The sequence below is a fragment of the Lactuca serriola genome, chromosome 6 (assembly GCF_051521515.1).
Source record: "Lactuca serriola cultivar US96UC23 chromosome 6, Lser_US96UC23_V15, whole genome shotgun sequence".
NCBI lineage: Eukaryota > Viridiplantae > Streptophyta > Magnoliopsida > Asterales > Asteraceae > Lactuca > Lactuca serriola.
The window spans coordinates 190,729,385-190,745,962 of record NC_136413.1 but is presented as its reverse complement, the minus strand read 5'-3'; the positions used below and the strand labels follow the sequence as shown (position 1 = coordinate 190,745,962).

The 16,578-nt window shown below is 30.5% G+C and overlaps 2 protein-coding genes across 3 annotated transcripts; one reads left to right on the top strand and one right to left on the bottom strand.

The window, feature by feature from the left end:
- Positions 1-201: 201 nt before the first annotated feature.
- LOC145057624 (pre-mRNA-processing protein 40A-like) lies at positions 202-5,980 on the bottom strand. Its single transcript, XM_079005493.1, has 26 exons — positions 5,727-5,980; positions 5,090-5,139; positions 4,909-4,974; positions 4,616-4,807; positions 4,402-4,539; positions 4,249-4,325; positions 4,105-4,174; positions 3,949-4,001; positions 3,792-3,849; positions 3,366-3,701; positions 3,207-3,284; positions 3,048-3,116; positions 2,891-2,968; positions 2,731-2,817; positions 2,590-2,624; positions 2,404-2,509; positions 2,209-2,289; positions 2,040-2,132; positions 1,899-1,952; positions 1,712-1,828; positions 1,543-1,641; positions 1,293-1,436; positions 1,021-1,193; positions 842-938; positions 478-777; positions 202-400 (listed from the first exon to the last, which is right to left on the bottom strand). Exons 2-26 carry the CDS (start codon positions 5,120-5,122, stop codon positions 293-295), a joined length of 2,742 nt encoding a protein of 913 aa, XP_078861619.1. The 5' UTR covers positions 5,123-5,139; positions 5,727-5,980; the 3' UTR covers positions 202-292.
- A 3,005-nt stretch (positions 5,981-8,985) lies between these two features.
- Positions 8,986-11,063, top strand: LOC145057623 (P-loop containing nucleoside triphosphate hydrolases superfamily protein). Of its 2 annotated transcripts, none has more exons than XM_079005491.1 (6): positions 8,986-9,115; positions 9,447-9,695; positions 9,763-10,037; positions 10,263-10,427; positions 10,502-10,636; positions 10,715-11,063. In XM_079005491.1, exons 2-6 carry the CDS (start codon positions 9,458-9,460, stop codon positions 10,925-10,927), a joined length of 1,026 nt encoding a protein of 341 aa, XP_078861617.1. In that variant the 5' UTR covers positions 8,986-9,115; positions 9,447-9,457; the 3' UTR covers positions 10,928-11,063. The 2 variants fall into 2 exon arrangements, with proteins under 2 accessions (XP_078861617.1, XP_078861618.1); XM_079005492.1 differs by lacking the exon at positions 8,986-9,115 and adding an exon at positions 9,174-9,195.
- The last annotated feature ends 5,515 nt before the right edge of the window (positions 11,064-16,578 follow it).

Sequence of the window (16,578 nt, the reverse complement as noted above, 5' to 3'; positions counted from 1 at the left end):
CAATGCCTCAAGAATTTATTTAGTAAACTCTGTTGAGATCTTGTAATTTCTTATCTTAATCATTGTGAAATGCAACTGGTGTATGTTTGTTGCATGAGTTACAAGATTGTTATATATAAAAAAAGGGGGAGTATCTGATATGTTTTGTGTAGGTAGTTATGTTGATGGTGATTATGGTGTTTTTTTGTTTTATCATTAAGAGACTCAAAAAGAGAATAAATATGATTATAACAATATTGAAACTAAAATCATATCTACAAAAGAAAAATCAGTTAAATAAGTAACTAACTAACTACCAAACTTCACCATCTTCAGCTTCTTTTTGATCATCACGTCTATTGTGATCTCTCTTGTATCTCTTATGTCTGCTCTCATACTCCACTGATGATTGTTGCTCCAACTACACAAAATAGAAAAATACTTTCATTCATTCATATAACATAATCCTTCTTCAATAAAAAAAAGAGAAGAAATTACCTGTTTTACCCTTTTGCGTTCAAGACTATGTCTGTAAGAATCCCTAGAGCGATCTTTATCATCCTCATGATCCAAACTCCTGTCGCGTTTTCTATGCTTCTTTTCTTTATTATTATTATTTTCTCTTACAGACCTTCTATTATTACTATTATTATTATTATTATCATCATGACTGAATGAGTCTCCAGCTCTTTCCCCATTATCACTGTCTGAATCATCTTTTCTACGTTTATCTTTCTTACTACTTCTATCTTTCTCCCTTCTTGATTTCTCCATTCTCCTATCCAGACTCTTTTTCGCCTGATTACATTAATCGATTAAGACGTTTTTTTTTAAATAAACTTTTTGTTTATTCAGACATTACCTTATCCTCCCTGTGCTTCCTCTCGTCTCTTGCTTTCTTTAATTCTGTTACGTGTTTGTCAAATATCTCCTTAAAAAAACTTTCTTCCACTGTAAACCTGTATAACAAAAAAATTACATCAAAAAATATATCATATTTATTTCTTTTAGAACCCAGTTTTATAAATGTAAGAAAAATACCAGTTTTCTTGTCTGGCTTCAAAGTGTGGCTTAAAATCATCCCATCTTGAAGATGAAGTAATTTCCTTGGAATTATTCAAAGATAAATAAAAGTCATCTCCAAGACGTTTACGCCTTTTTGCTTCTTTCTCTTCCCTCTCACGAACTCTCTCTTGCAACTCATCAAATACAATCTTTTTTTTTTTAAAAAAAAAAAGTAAAACTTTTTTAATTATTATCCACAACCATCAAAATTAGTTTATGGTGAAAAAAACACACACACACACACACACCTTTAAATTAACAGCTGAAACTAGAGGTGAAGAAGTAATGTCTTCAGCAATTGCATTCTTGAATTCTTCAAGAGTCCATGAAGAGGACATGGACACCTTTCTCATTTTCACTGCTTCTTTTATTCGATCCCTATCCTCAATGTACTATTTTATATTAACAAATATCAGCAAACAATTCAAAAATATAAAATATATATATATATATATGTACACAATTAATTCAATAGGGTTTTTAAAAAAGAAAAATCACCTGTTTCTCTAGCTCCTCTAATACATCTTCAAAAAGATCTTTTGGGGTGGCACCTGAACTGTTTGATGACACTGCTAAATACGCAGGTAATTCTTTTACCTATAACACAACATTAATCTTAATGTCTTTTTTTATTAAAAAAAAAAAGATAAAAACTTTATTGACTTACTTTATTGCAATATTCACGCCAATGAGATTTTGAAGTCAGCATTCCAGAAGCAATATGCCCTTCCATCAACTTGCGAAATTCATCACGATTTTTTCGCTCTGTTTTTCTTATTTCTTCCTGTATATATATAAAAAAAATCACAAAAAAAAATTAAGGATTATTATTCATTAGTGAATTTAATTTATACCATTCGTAGTTTCCTTTGCTCTTCCTCATCCTTCTCTAGATCATGTATATATTCCTGAGACATAACGAATAATTTAATAAAATGAAATGATTCTTTTTTTTTTTTTTATATTTTAAAAAAGAAAAAGTTAAAAAGAAATACTTGAAAAATTTCTAGGCGATCGACTTTTTCAAGGCGCAAACAACTTTCATCAGCTTCTAAACGATCTTGCACTTTTCTCCATTGACTACTTGCCTAAATATATAAATGTAAATTTTAAATAAAAAAGGAATAAAGAAAATATATTTTTCAAATAAGTTAGAGAAAATACTGTGAGAAAGTCGCAAGATTTCAGAAATTCAATGTATTCCTTTTTGTTTTTCTTGTGCTCCTCTAAAGCCTTAGACTTTTCCTGAGAATAAATTTTAATTTGTCATTGTCATATGCATATTTAACATACATATATATACAATTATATAATATAAATAAATAACAAAGAATCAAAAAAAATCTTTGACCAATTGACCTTTTTCTCAAGTTCCATTATATGATCCTCAAATAACTCCTCACGCTCTTTAAATCTTTCAACAGCTTTGAAACGATCATCATCCTCAAAGATTGCAATTGCTTTGCTACATCAAAGTTTCAATCAAAAATTAATAATAATAATAATAATTGTTTTATAATGAATAATATATCATTTAACACTTACCTCCATTTAGTGGTATAAGTAATCTCTTTAGATTCCTGTGAATAATTTCATAAAAACAAGATTGATTGTAAACAAGAATAAAATAATTTCATAGATAGAAACAAAACAAGACAGATAAAGATATAGATATAGCTGACTTACATCTAACATTTTTTTAAACTCCTCACGTGCCTTTTTCTGTTTATTCCTCCTCTCTTCTGCTTCATGTTTTTTCTTTTGTCCGATAAACTGAAACATTAAATCAAAAATATATATTAGACAAGTTTTAATTTTTACTTTACCAATTAAAAATTAAAATCACCTCATTGAAAGCCTGCTTTCGTTCTGAAAGTGATCTAAGAGCACTATATCTTCTGTCATTTATAATCACTCTCATTGCCTATTACAACAAATAAAAATCTTTTAAAAAAAACATCTGAAACACAAAATCTAATTTTTAACAAACAGTCAACAAGTACCTGATCCCATGTCCAATCAGAAGCTACATTTGCATTTTCCAAAAGAGCCTTGAATGCATTCTTTCCTTCCTGAAACAAAAATGTAAGACATATATAACAAATAAACATAGGACTAATATTTTTGAGTAAAAGTAGACAAATAAATAATTAATTAAATACCTGTTTGGTTTCATAAACATGAGTTTCCTGATCAACTGTTTTTTCTTCTAAGTTAGTTACACTGCTCTTTTCAGGTTCCTGTAAATCATTAAAAAGAAAAAACTATATCAAACAAAATACTCATAACTAACATCAACTGTAAAAAATGAAAAAAATTACCTCTAAGTTACCAATAGGAGTTCCATTTTCAGCATCTTTCACTGAAACATCCTCAGTGTTATTATACAATGATGTGGCAACATGATTAGGAAATGTTTCTTCAGAAGCCTTCACTTCTTTAGAAGATTCTGTGGGTCCCATTGCCAGCTCAGCAGTCAGCAAAGTTCCTGATTGGACTAAAACTGGGCTTGACACTGGTTCATGAGGATGAGAAGATGGGCTATTTTTTACACTAGGAACCAAGGGTTCAATTTCATGTTCATTATCAACATCTTTTGTTTTTGTTAACTCATGTTCATTGGTTTTACTTTCAGTTTTCACTTGTTCACGAGCTAACTGCATATCCATAAGTCAATTTGTCAAATCAGTAAAAAAAAAAGTGTATAAAGGACCATGGATTGTTGAAATTTGAAAAAGAGAAAAGACCTTGAGTTCATCTGGTATTTTCCACTTTGATTGCTTTGTGACCTTGTTGTAGTAATATCTATCAAGATTAAAAAAAAAAAAAATTAGAACTTGATAACTCATAGATAAAAGATAAATATAAAAAAAAATGGAAAAAAGGGTTGTGGATTATATATACTTTCTTCCATCAGGAGCAATGCATTCCTTCCAATCTGTAGATGCATCAGCCCTCTGTTCATAATTGAGATTATATAAAAGTTTAACATATAATGTAGCACATATAAATTATAAAGAGGAAGCAATAACTCAAATCATTTATTTACGTTTTACACACCTCAATTGGGCTCATTAAATCAAGAGGCTTCTCCCAGCTAGACATCTTTGTCTTTTTATTGTGATAATATCTGAAACAGAAACAGTTATTGATACTTTAGAAAAAAAAATATATATATTTTTTAATAAAGTATCAAAATCATACCTTTTTCCATTGCGAGAAGTATGTTCAATCCAATCTGATGGAGCCTTTTCAACAGGTTTCAGTAGATCACTTGTTACCTAACATTTTAATTTTTATAAAAATGTCACACCCAAAAACATTAAAACCAAAAAGAATCCTTAATTTGATCCTTACTGAAACAGAAGGTGCATCTGGTGTTTTTTCAACAGGCTGCAACAGAGGAAAACTAGGTAGAATGTTGTTTAAGGATGATGTTGGCTGATATTGGCTAGTTGTTTCTGCACTTATATGCACTTGTGAAGTTGCTGATGTCTGTTGTAAACAAATAAATTCAATTATTTCAACAACATATTACTTACAATTTCAATGATGTTTGGTTGAATCTTACATTGTATGTTATAGAAAAGGCAACCCTTGAGCCATCAGGGACTGAAAAAGCTTGGGTGGCAGGTGGTGGTGGGGGAGGTGGCACCATGCCATGTGGCGGTAGATGTTGCATTGGCCTCCCTACAGGTAGAAACTGTTGGGACACCAATGGCATGTATTGGGGTGGGGCCCTTGGTGGACCTGTTGGCCGAAACTACATAAAATAATAAAATATTACTTCAGATTATAAAATAAAAAGGAAAAAAATGGAGAATTTACACAAAGAATATCTGAATTCGGAACATGAAGACTTACTTGCATTGGGACTGATGGATATGAGTTTTGAGGTGGGCCCATTGCAGCAACAGTAGGTCGAGGAGGCTGTTGTTGTATCATAAATCATAATGGAATTGGAAGAATAAGATCATTGAGGGAATAGAATACTTGTTTAATTTATAAGATTTTTTTTTTATTTTATAACTTTATAAACTACTACCTGTATGCCAGGATATTGAGAATTATTGGCCATCTGAGCAAATAGAGTTTCTGAAATGTCATATGGTAGCATCATGTCATTATTGGTTTGGAACAAAATATTAACAATTTGATAAAGTTTGCATCTTTGACATTTCCTAGAAGATTTTGGAAGCTGTGAATTAGGAAATTTGAAACAAAAGTATATGAACTAAGCCCTTTTTCTGATACATGATCCGATGGTTTTAGTTATATTACGCAGCATTGATCGATTTCAAGATACAAAAAACGTTAATTTCAAGAATAGGAATAGTGCTGGAGTTTAAAGAGATTTGGGCAACCTAAGTATGGAAACTGGGAACTAAATAACGGAGTAAGCATATGTGAAGGATTTGGAAATAGAAATTCTGTTCAGCATAAACATTGTGCTAAGATCAAAAAAATCAGCTTTGGAAACCAATCGTAGTCGACAACATTCTACGAAGATTTTTTTTTTTTTTTTTTTTTTTTGTCAAATAGCTCCTGATCAACAGAAACCCAAAGCCGGTCTAGCGATTCTCAACAATTTTAAACAAATTAAACTAATTTCAAGCAAAACCCTTGATTGAACAGGGCGGAATAGAGTTCGGGTATCAGTAGCAAACAACATTGATCAATACCTGGACGATATCAAGGAGCAGTTCCGATAATTTTAAATTTCAAGAAGATATATGAGAACTTTGATCAATTAATGTAGGATTCAACGAATCTACTTGCGTTTTAGAGAGAAATTGGCTGCGAGAGAGCTAACTGGAAGTGTGGAGCACGCTCCAATGGCTCCAAGGGAAGAAACCGAATGGCAAGAAAGGTTTTGTTAACGAAGGAAGAAGGGAAGAAAAAGGTAAAGGGTGGTCCGGTCTCCGTTTTGCCCTATTTTTTTTTTCAAGGACCATCATCCCATTTAAAACCATAATATGTATTTTAATTTAATTAAATTTAAATTTAATTTTATTTTTTGTGATTTTATTTATTTATTTATTTTTTAATTTTGAGCTTTTGACAAATATGATCTCAGGAAGAAACTTTTTCTTATAATTTTAAATTCGAATATTAATAAATTTTTTTTTACCAATGTCAAACATATATAAGACTCGTCAGTGTGCAGCGTGAATGGGATGCGGGAGTCGTTCCCGCACATCGGAACACCACGCCATGATTGCAAGAACGATGGTGCATGAAAGAGATGAGGTAGCCGGTTGCCGCACTCTTCGATTCGTATTGGCCGTTTTTTTTTTAAATGGTAATGTAATTGGAAATGTGTGTGTATATAATTTATTTATTTTTATATCCTCCATTATCTGTTTTTGTGAAATCGTTTATATGTCTGAACGACGAACAAAAGAAAAAAAAGGTTAAAGAGGCACAATAGTCGGCTAGGAAGGAAGTGAAGTGAACATCTGGTGTATTCAAGAGGCGTTGGCAAGTACTAGCAGTCGGCGCACAGTTATAATATGATTTTTGAAGACGAATGATGATCGATATGTTGATACAACGAAAACAAATTTTTTTGCCAAATGTCGAAGGAGTAGCCGTTGGTACGCAAGAGTATAAAGCAAATAGAAAAGAAGTATACAATCATGACATTCATCACGTCCTTCATGTGATTTGGTGGAGCACGCTTATAAGGCTCACATTCAACCACCGACAGAGTATTGACACAATGATTTGTTTGATAAATCAGATAAGGATTCAGATATGGTCATCAAGAGCGATGTTTTCAATGACGAGAATGACGTTGACGAAAATGGTGATGACGTAGTGACGTATTTTGGTTTTTTAAAAATTGAATATTAATTTTGTTTTTTAAATTGTGTTTTTTTCTTTTTTTAATATTTGTTGTTTTCTAGTTTGTGTTTTGTTTTTTCTTTTTTAAATCTTGTTTGTTTTAATGTAATTTTTAAGTAACGAAGTGGTTTTTATTTTTAAGTAGTTTTTATGTTTATTACTCCTTTTAATATATATATATATATATATATATATATATATATATATATATATATATATTACATCAAAATCAATTATTTTTATTTAAAAATAAAATGAATGAAGCTTCCCGCATACACCCTGACGTTTGGTGAAGAAAAAAAATGAGATAAAGGATGACGTGACAAACAAAAAGAGAGGGAAGCTTTCTGTACACATCCTCCGGGGCCTAACTAATTTGTTGGTTTGAGTTTAATTATTTATATAAACAAGACAAAATTGCAATAAAGTCCTTACATATTAGTCTCATAATCGATTCAGTTTTTATATATATTTTTTTATTTAATTAAGTTCAAAAAACCGGTAATGGTATTCAATTTAACTCTTTTACCCTGTTAAAAGGTCATCCAAGTTTCAAAATTTATTACAAATTGTACCAAAAATTTACACTTTTGGTCTAGATTTTAAATTTTATTATAAATTTGGTCCAAAATTTAGCATTTTGACTTAAATTTTAGAATTTTGTTATGAATTCACCTTAACTTTAGTTTTTTTTTATAACTTTTTTTTTCTAAAATTTTTGTTTCGAATATGTTTTTTCTTTATAAAATTATATTAAAAAAACATATTTTCACATAAAACAATCTTATATTTTCTATATAAAAACTTTTTTCTATACTAAATATTTATTTATAAAAATAGGTATTTATTAAGTATATAAATATATAAAAATCCGTTATTATAAAAAATTTATACAAACACACACTATTCTTGAACTTCAAGAAAAAAAATTCAACTAAAAAATTTACAAAATACTTTGTTTTTTTTTAATAAAATCTTACCAAAACAAAATTACAACAAAAAAAAAAGAAAACAAAAAACAAATAAAAGTATATACAATATAAATGCTTACATTTAATTGAAAAGCCAATGTTAAATATATTTTGAAATATCATTGGGAACATAAGGAATTTTTTTTAAAAGTACTCTATACATATATAAAAAAAACATATTATATATTTTAATTCGTTTATTCTTAGCTTATACATCAGTTGAAAAAAAAAAGTAAAAGTAAAAAGTGTAAACAAATTTTTTGTTCAAATCCCATTTTTTTCAAGTCTAAAACTTTCGGGAAGAACATAGAATAGTAGAGGATTGGACCCTTCGCCCGCCCGCCACCAGTGGAAGCAAGCAGCTTGAAGGGAATTTCCATCGCGAAGGATTCAATCCAGCCACAGGTTCCCCTACGGCTACCTTGTTACGACTTCACCCCAGTCGAAGACCCCACCGTGGTATGCGCCAATAAGACCACCAAAAGCCTTTGTGGCACTAGTGGTACACAGAAGTCATGGGTGATCATTGGTCCGATGCTTCGGGCGCCCCGCGAAGACAGACGTTCAGAAAGGTTCTCGAGATTCTCAATCGCTCTTTTTTTAGTTGAGTTTTTATTTATTTATTTAATAATTAACCTTTAAACACACCCCTGTTAGTTCCCCTTTCTAATTTTTTATTTTTTATTTGATTGTACTATATACATATTTTAAAAACATATTATATATCTTGATTGGTTTATTCTTAGCTCATAAATCATTTTCAAAAATAAAAATAAAAAGCAAAAAATACAATCAAAAAAGTTTGTTCAAATCCCATTAAAAATCCCAATTTTTTTTTAACATATGCCTATTAATTCCTACCTCTATTTATTTATTATTATTATTATTAGAAGAAGTGATCCCTCGGACATTATTAGAAAGGATTTTCTAACATGTGTCCGATATAAATAAGAATCATTAATTAATTATGATTTTTCTATAAATAATAAATTTTATATTTAATTATGGTAATATTCATGGTAAATTAATAATTTTTATGTACGACTAAACTTTAGGGATAATATTTATCATAATAAATAGTTTTTATGTGTGTCGTTAGGAGATATATGAACGAGATAACAGATAAGTTCGTACTTGACGCGCGATTCTTGACGTCTTATCCGAGTACATATAAATAGCACCAAACGTGGACTTGGACAATAATTTCATCATCTTCTGTGATAACTTAAAACCCTAGATATACCTATTATCAGGTACTTTCTTTTCTAATCTAGAATTTTTATACTTTAATGTTCGTTGCTTAATCAAGATCATAGTATAATTGATCTTCCAGGTAGGGTTTACAATGATCTAGATGGGTTTTGATTTTATGATCTTCAAGCTAGGGATCTAGAATTGCTTTACCATGGGTTTTGGTATAAACGATAAAACAGAGCAAAAAATAATAATCTGTAGATCAATTTTGTGAATCGCGTTTGTCAGCATTTATTTAGCATCAGATCTTTGATTTTATTTGCATCTGTTTATTACAACAACATATTTATCAAGTCTTTTCTAACTGAGTTTGAAATTCTAAATATATAGCTTTTTATACGATGGGGGGAAGTTCAATTTCAATCGACGACGATTGGGAATTCGCTGCTCCTTTGAATGGGCTTCGAACTCTGGTTTTGGTTGGAAGGACAGGGAATGGAAAAAGCGCAACTGGGAATAGCATCCTTGGGAAGAAGGAGTTCCTATCAAGGGCAAGCTCAGCTGGTGTAACCAGTACTTCTGAGCTCAGGACTACTGTTCTCAAAGATGGCCAGATGCTTAATGTCATCGATACTCCTGGTATTTATTGATAGAATCTTATGCTGGTTTTTATCTTGATATAACCTAATCCCTATCTCCATTACAGGACTCTTCGATTCTTCTGTTGATACTGAATTTATTGGGATGGAGATTGTTAAATGTATCAATATGGCTAGGGAGGGTATACATGCTGTTCTTGTTGTCCTCTCAGTTAGGAATCGTTTTTCAAAAGAAGAAGAAGCTGCAATTAATAGCTTGAGGATTTTGTTTGGTAACAAAATCAATGATTATATGATAGTGGTTTTTACTGGTGGTGATGAACTTGAAGAAAACGAACAGACTTTGGAAGATTTCTTACAAGACTGTCCTCTACCGTTAAAGGTGATTAATCACATGCTATTTTCATTTTTCATATTTGGTTTTGGCTTATCTGACAAATCTTTCTTCTCTGTAACCTTTTTGTGTTTTATTTGAAAATGAAAGATGGTATTTTTCACATGTTTTCCTTTCTAAAGCAAAAAGTAGTTGTTGTATCCTTTTATTTTACTTTCTAAACCTTTCTAATTGAAAACGATTAGCTAATTATTATTCGATTATTTTGTTCAGGAAACCCTTAGCCTATGTGGCGACAAATGTGTTCTTTTCGATAACAGGACAAAAGATCAAAAGAAGAAAGCAGATCAAGTAAACAAACTTCTCTCTCTAGTCAACATGGTGTTGACCAAGAACAATGGAAAGCCATATACAGATGAGATTTTCAATGAACTGAAGGTGAAACTCATTATTCTTGATTATCATACAACAATTCCAACTCCACTTGTTAACTATATATTTGTACATGACAGAGAGGTACTAGGAAGCTTCATGAACAAACAGAAGAAGTTCAATCTTTGCAAGGGTATAGCAAACAGGAAATATCTGAGCTCACAGACCAGATGCATAAATCATATGAAGAGCAGCTTAAGCGAATCACTGAAATGGTATATTCTTAATGCTTATTGATTTTTGATATTAATTTGAAATTGTAAATGTTTTTTTTTTTTTTAATTGCTTTAAAGGTTGAGTCGAGGCTGAAGGAAACAACTTCCAGACTTGAACAACAATTGGCAGAAGAACAGGTTGCAAGGTTGAAGGCTGAAGAGCTGGCTTCTGCTGCTCAAATGAAATCAAATGATGAGATCCGAAAGCTTAGAGAGAATCTAGAAAGAGCTCAAAAGGAGACAGAGGAGCTTCGGAAGAGGGCTGAAAGTGGCAAATGTGCTATTTTGTGATTCTGGAAAATGTTTATATTTTAATTTAAAAAAAAAAAAAATAGAACGGTATTTTAATGGTTTGTTTCAAAGCACTTGGATTTGGTATTAAGCTATATTTGTGTATATGTTTAAGATAATATTTGTTTTTGCAAAACGGTTATTCTTCTGGCCACCACCATTGAGTTGGTCCATAATGGCCATCAGTGAGATCTAAATTACGGGTTGCAACCGTTGAGACTCAAAGTGTTGTTTGTTTTTGCTAAGAGACCGCCTTGGACTTGATAAGCTTAATGGGTTAAGCTCTTAGTGTAGACAATTATAGGTGATTGTTTTTGACTTATGCTATGTTTGACGTACTAGCTGAAAAGCTAGCTGTTAAATAAAAAGCTAGTTGATAATTGAAAAACTAACTGATAAAAAATAACGTTTGATAAAACTAGCTGAATAGCTAGTTGAAAAATATGAAATGACATAAAAGGACATTTAAAAGAATGTGTTTTTATAATTAATTAAGGGGTATATTTGGAAAATTAAAAAAAAAAACTCCTAAAAAGCTAGTTTAAATAGTTTTTTATAAAGTTAGCTTATAAGCTATTTTTTAGCTTGCTAAATATAACAACTTAAAAGAGTTCGAAAAATAAATCAGCTTTTCAGCTTGCTGTTGCGTGCCGAACACAACCTTAACATGGAGAGTGATTAATATGGAGAGTGACTTAATGAGTCAAGCCAAAAAACTTGGCATAATGTATTACGACACCAATTATTTACCTATTTGTTCTTTCTTCAATTCCCGTCACATTAAAATTTATGAATATTATTAAAATTGATAAATATTATGAGAAGTGTTTGTTGGATTGAAAGACTGAATCGGTCACTTGGACGGTTTATTTATGATATGTTTTTGAGTTTAAAAACCCCTAACTGTCTTAAGCCTTAAGGCTATATTAGAACTATGAGAAAAGATACCATGATATTTTGATTAGTTGTTATGAAATATCTTGAAATTCAAACCATAGTAATTGATGAGCTTTAAGATGAGCTTCACGCTCTGAAAGCATTTTGAAAGTTGGATTTGAAATTGCAATGTATTAGATGCTTTCTATGCTTTATTTCATGCATTTGCATTGCACTTAAGTGTTATAATTCATGAATGTTCATATTTTCGAGACTTTATTTTGATGGATTAGTCGAATCTTTTATTTTTTACATAATTTTGGATGATTTTCAAGATGTTAATTTGATGGCTGGACTATGCTTCGAATGATGTTGTTCAAAATTCAGGAAGATTAGAGCAAGAACGAGAGAGTTGGAAATTTTGAAGATTGAGTCATTCCATAGAACTACTCAACCGAGTCACCCTTCCTCGATGGGCTGACTCGGCCGAGTCGTGAAGTAAAATTAAGAAACTATTCGACTCGGTTGAATCACTTTTTGCCTTTGAGTTGACTCATGTCAGTACAACTAACACTTTTTGTGTCTTTAAATACACCATTTCGTTAGATCTGGAAGAAGAACTCTCGACTTTAGACGCAAACAAGACGATTTTGAAGCAAAAAAACTTTGAAGATCTCACTTGTGAACAACTTTTTGGTATTTTATCAATTTAATTACGCATTACAACAGTTAAATTATAATTTTGATTATATGTTTTTAGTCATGAACAACCAAGAAGCCTACTTACCGGTTTCTAGTTAGACGTTTGTTTATGTGCCATTGATTTCAATGGATTTATGTTTGGATTTATTTTTAATATAGTGATCTACATTTTCTTTCAATTGTAGTACTCAAGTATTTTACTTTGTTCATATGTCGACTTGAATTATGTTGATTATATTAATGTTATTAATTTATAATCCGTGGAAACCACGATTATAAAATTATTAAACTTTCATAGTAGGAACTTAAAATTATTAATCAATTATTTTAAATAAATTATTAATTAAGAGATATTTTTTAGTTATATAAAATTATAATCGTTAATTTAAATAAATACGTGAAATCATATCACACTTTGTATTAATTTTATTTTAATTTTATTATAATGTTATTAATTTAATGTAATTAGAGTGTAAATTTTAAATTTTGAATTTTGAATTTTGAAATAAAAATTAATAGGTTGACAAGTGGCATACATTAATTAGGAGACCTAATAGGATGACACATGACAAAAAAATAATAAAATATATATTAATTACATGTCAAAAGAAGATTAAAATTATTCTTTTATTAGAAGAAAAAGATTTAATTGATAAAATTATAAATATAGCCTAAAACATTAATTATTTTGTGGAAAATAGTCAAAACAACCCCAAATTACAATTTTAGCTACGAAAATCGCAAATGGATTAAGCTCATCTGCGATTTTAACAATCCATTTGCAAACTTACAAGTCGCTAAAGCACAACCATGCTTTAATGACTTGTACGTTCGCAGATGGACTAGTTCATCTGCGATTTACCTATGGCATCTGCGATTTAACCTTTTCCCGGTATAAAAACGTTATTTTTTTGCTTTATTTTTCACACTTTTTCTTTGAAGAATTGTCTCTCTCTGGAAGCAATGGATGATTTCGTGAACAATCCTGACAATATGGTAAAATCTTTACCCATTTTGTGTTTTAATCACCATTTATCAATTTTAGGCTTTGTTTATTTGTGATTTATTTAGAAAAAGTTTGAAAAAAAAAACAAAAATATTACTAGATTTCAGGTGTTTCTCATCTAATTTTTTTAGATATATGTGTTATATTTGATATTTACTAAATTTCAAAAGTAGCATTGAGGTTTTGATAACATTTAATAATTAGATCTATGATTATACAAGTACATAATACATAAATCGTGCATTGTGAGGTCGTACATTTGGTACTTTTGTGTTAATTTATATAAATGTGTTAATATGTTGTAATAATGTGATTTTTTGATATAAAAATGATTGTTGCTGCTTCATGATGTTGTAACTTTGCATTTTGAGGTTGTACATATAGTTTATCAAAAAATATTAATTTAATTGTTGATGTTATAAATATGCTTATATATAGACATATCGTTTATATTTAATCAGTTTACTTTTCATGGTTTATATATATATATATATATATATATATATATATATATATATATATATATATATATATATATATATATATATATATATATATATATATATATATTTGGTTTATTTCTCAAAAAACAGATTATTATATGTTGCAATTTGGATGTTGTTATAAATAGACATTTGATTTATTTTGTGATTGTAATTGCCGATGTTGTTATAATAATATGTTTTTATGACAGTTTTATTTATTATTTAGTATAGTTTTTTTGACATTTTTTTTTATTATTTTGTACAGTTATTTTGACAGTCTCTTTATCCTTTAAAGTTTTTTTTAACCTTCTTACATGTTTTTCTGCGTGATTCTAGAAATTTAAATGTTAAAGCTATTATAAATCTAAAATAATCGGGATGTAACATATGACAAATAGTTGAAGTATTGCATGGTGTGCGACGAGAAATTTATAGAAGCACCGTGTTTGGTTATTTGTTGGACGTCTCTCAATTACAAGAGGACGGGTTGCTATTTCATAAAATATTTCTTCATCAGTTATAGTATTTCCAGATGGTATAAATCGGTTGTATTTTAAAGTGAGAGATACTAAAATGATTTTTGGCCCCGAAAAGTTTTGTTTGATAACCAGATTAAATTTTGGAGTTTATCCAAAAATGATTAGAAAAAAGTGTCAGAAAAAAATTAGTAGTAAAAAAAAATGTTTATTGCTGAAACGTCTTTTTCCGAATCACACAAATAGTTCGGTGAAAATATATGATTTAAAAAGTTTCATTTTAAATCAACCATTCTTAGTAGCTAGTAGCTACTGACGATGATGCAGTTAGAGCATGTGTCATATCCATTTTGTGAGAAGGGATTTTGGGGAAAGAAACAAATGATCATGTGCCACAAAACTTTTTTTTTAGCTAAGAACTTGGATGGGTGGAACATGTATTATTTGTAGAATTTAAAAGTTTTATATTTTCTATGGTAATGTTTATTTATATTTATATACATATTAATAAAGAGTTCCCTTAGGAACAATACCTAACTAGGGTACTGTTCCATAGGGTTATTTAACTCCACCTTAGTTAATCCTCCACCGCCTATGATACTTCTCCATTATTTTTAATCGTTCACTTCCACCGCCTCTCCCTTCTTCTGTTTCCCTCTAGCTCTACCGCCTTCCCCACTGCTCACCTTCTCCGTTTCCCTCCACCGCTTACTTCCCAGCTACAAATGTCTCCATATTTTGTCAAATTTCGCTTCGGTCGCTGGTAGATTGTAATTTCAGGGTTGACACCATGCATCAACATCTAGTAATAATCAGAGAAGAAATCGATGGTGATTTATGCAATCCGTCACCCTTTACAGTTTCTCTTCGGTGAATAGAAGGGACCGATGTTCCATTTTTTAGTCTGATTTCGATTTTTCCCTTGCCCTAGGACATTAACAATTGTTTAAGCTCTTTAGGATAAGACGATGGAGATCTGGAAAATCATTTCAGCTAGAAATTCATTGATGTGTATAAGCCTTTCTTTAAACCCTAGAAGAGAATCTTCGTTTGCCTAGCTTGCCACCAGATTCTGATATTGTACAAATTTGTCGACCTAGGAAAGCTCTTTAGAAACCCTCGAAGTATTTGGTTGCCCTCTTGCTGTACAAATATGTCGAAATTCACGAGGGATCAACTGGTAAATCACACCAACCTCACTGCATCATGTTTTGGTTTTGGTTTTTTCAATTCTCAATTTCAAGAGTTTCGGTAGTATTTGGATTTAGATTGAAAGTTTTTAACTTAATTTGTTGTTTCTATTTTTAATTTGACATTTGTTTGTTTCACGGATTATTTTGGCCAATATGGAAAAGTCACAAAGGTTTCCCTCTCTTCGACAGTTGACGGGACTTTGTAGTAGTTTACCAACAACACTTGCAGTGTGTAAGTTTACAAGTATGCATATTGTAACACCATAAAATTTAAAACAATTTTTTGCAATTGTAAACACATTTTTAACAAAACCATTCATTCATAAAATGTCATAGCTGATGGGTTTTGTACAAACAATCCTATGTGTGCATGCAACCCTAGAATTGGATCTATGTTTTCACTATTAGATACACAACATTATGAACCCATAAAGAAACCCTAATGTGGCCTACAATTTTCAAAATTCATGTAGAAGGTTAGAACACATACCTCTTGTTGTTATATTGTAATAACAACTTAAATCTTCAAACCCTAAGTCTTGAAAGCAAGCACCACAAGTGTAGTGCCACTAACGGCTTACAAACACCATAAGCAAGTGGAGAAGGTATAAAGAGAGAGGAGAGAGGTAGAAATTCGTCCTTAGATGCTCTAGGGATCAAGTGCACGAAATCCTAAGGCCTTAGGGGTCTTTATATAGGGTTGGGATTAGGGTTTCAGTCCTTATCCTTATCTAGTTACTTGCCCATCAAGCAACCATAAGATAAGCCTAGAAAATCCCTATCTCTTGGACCTTGGACGATTTTAAGGATATCCTTATCCTTGAATTCGTCCATCCTTTAACAAGGATAACCATTGCCCTATTTTGCAACTATCACATAATTACAATTCAGCCCCTCTAGTTTAATTAATTAC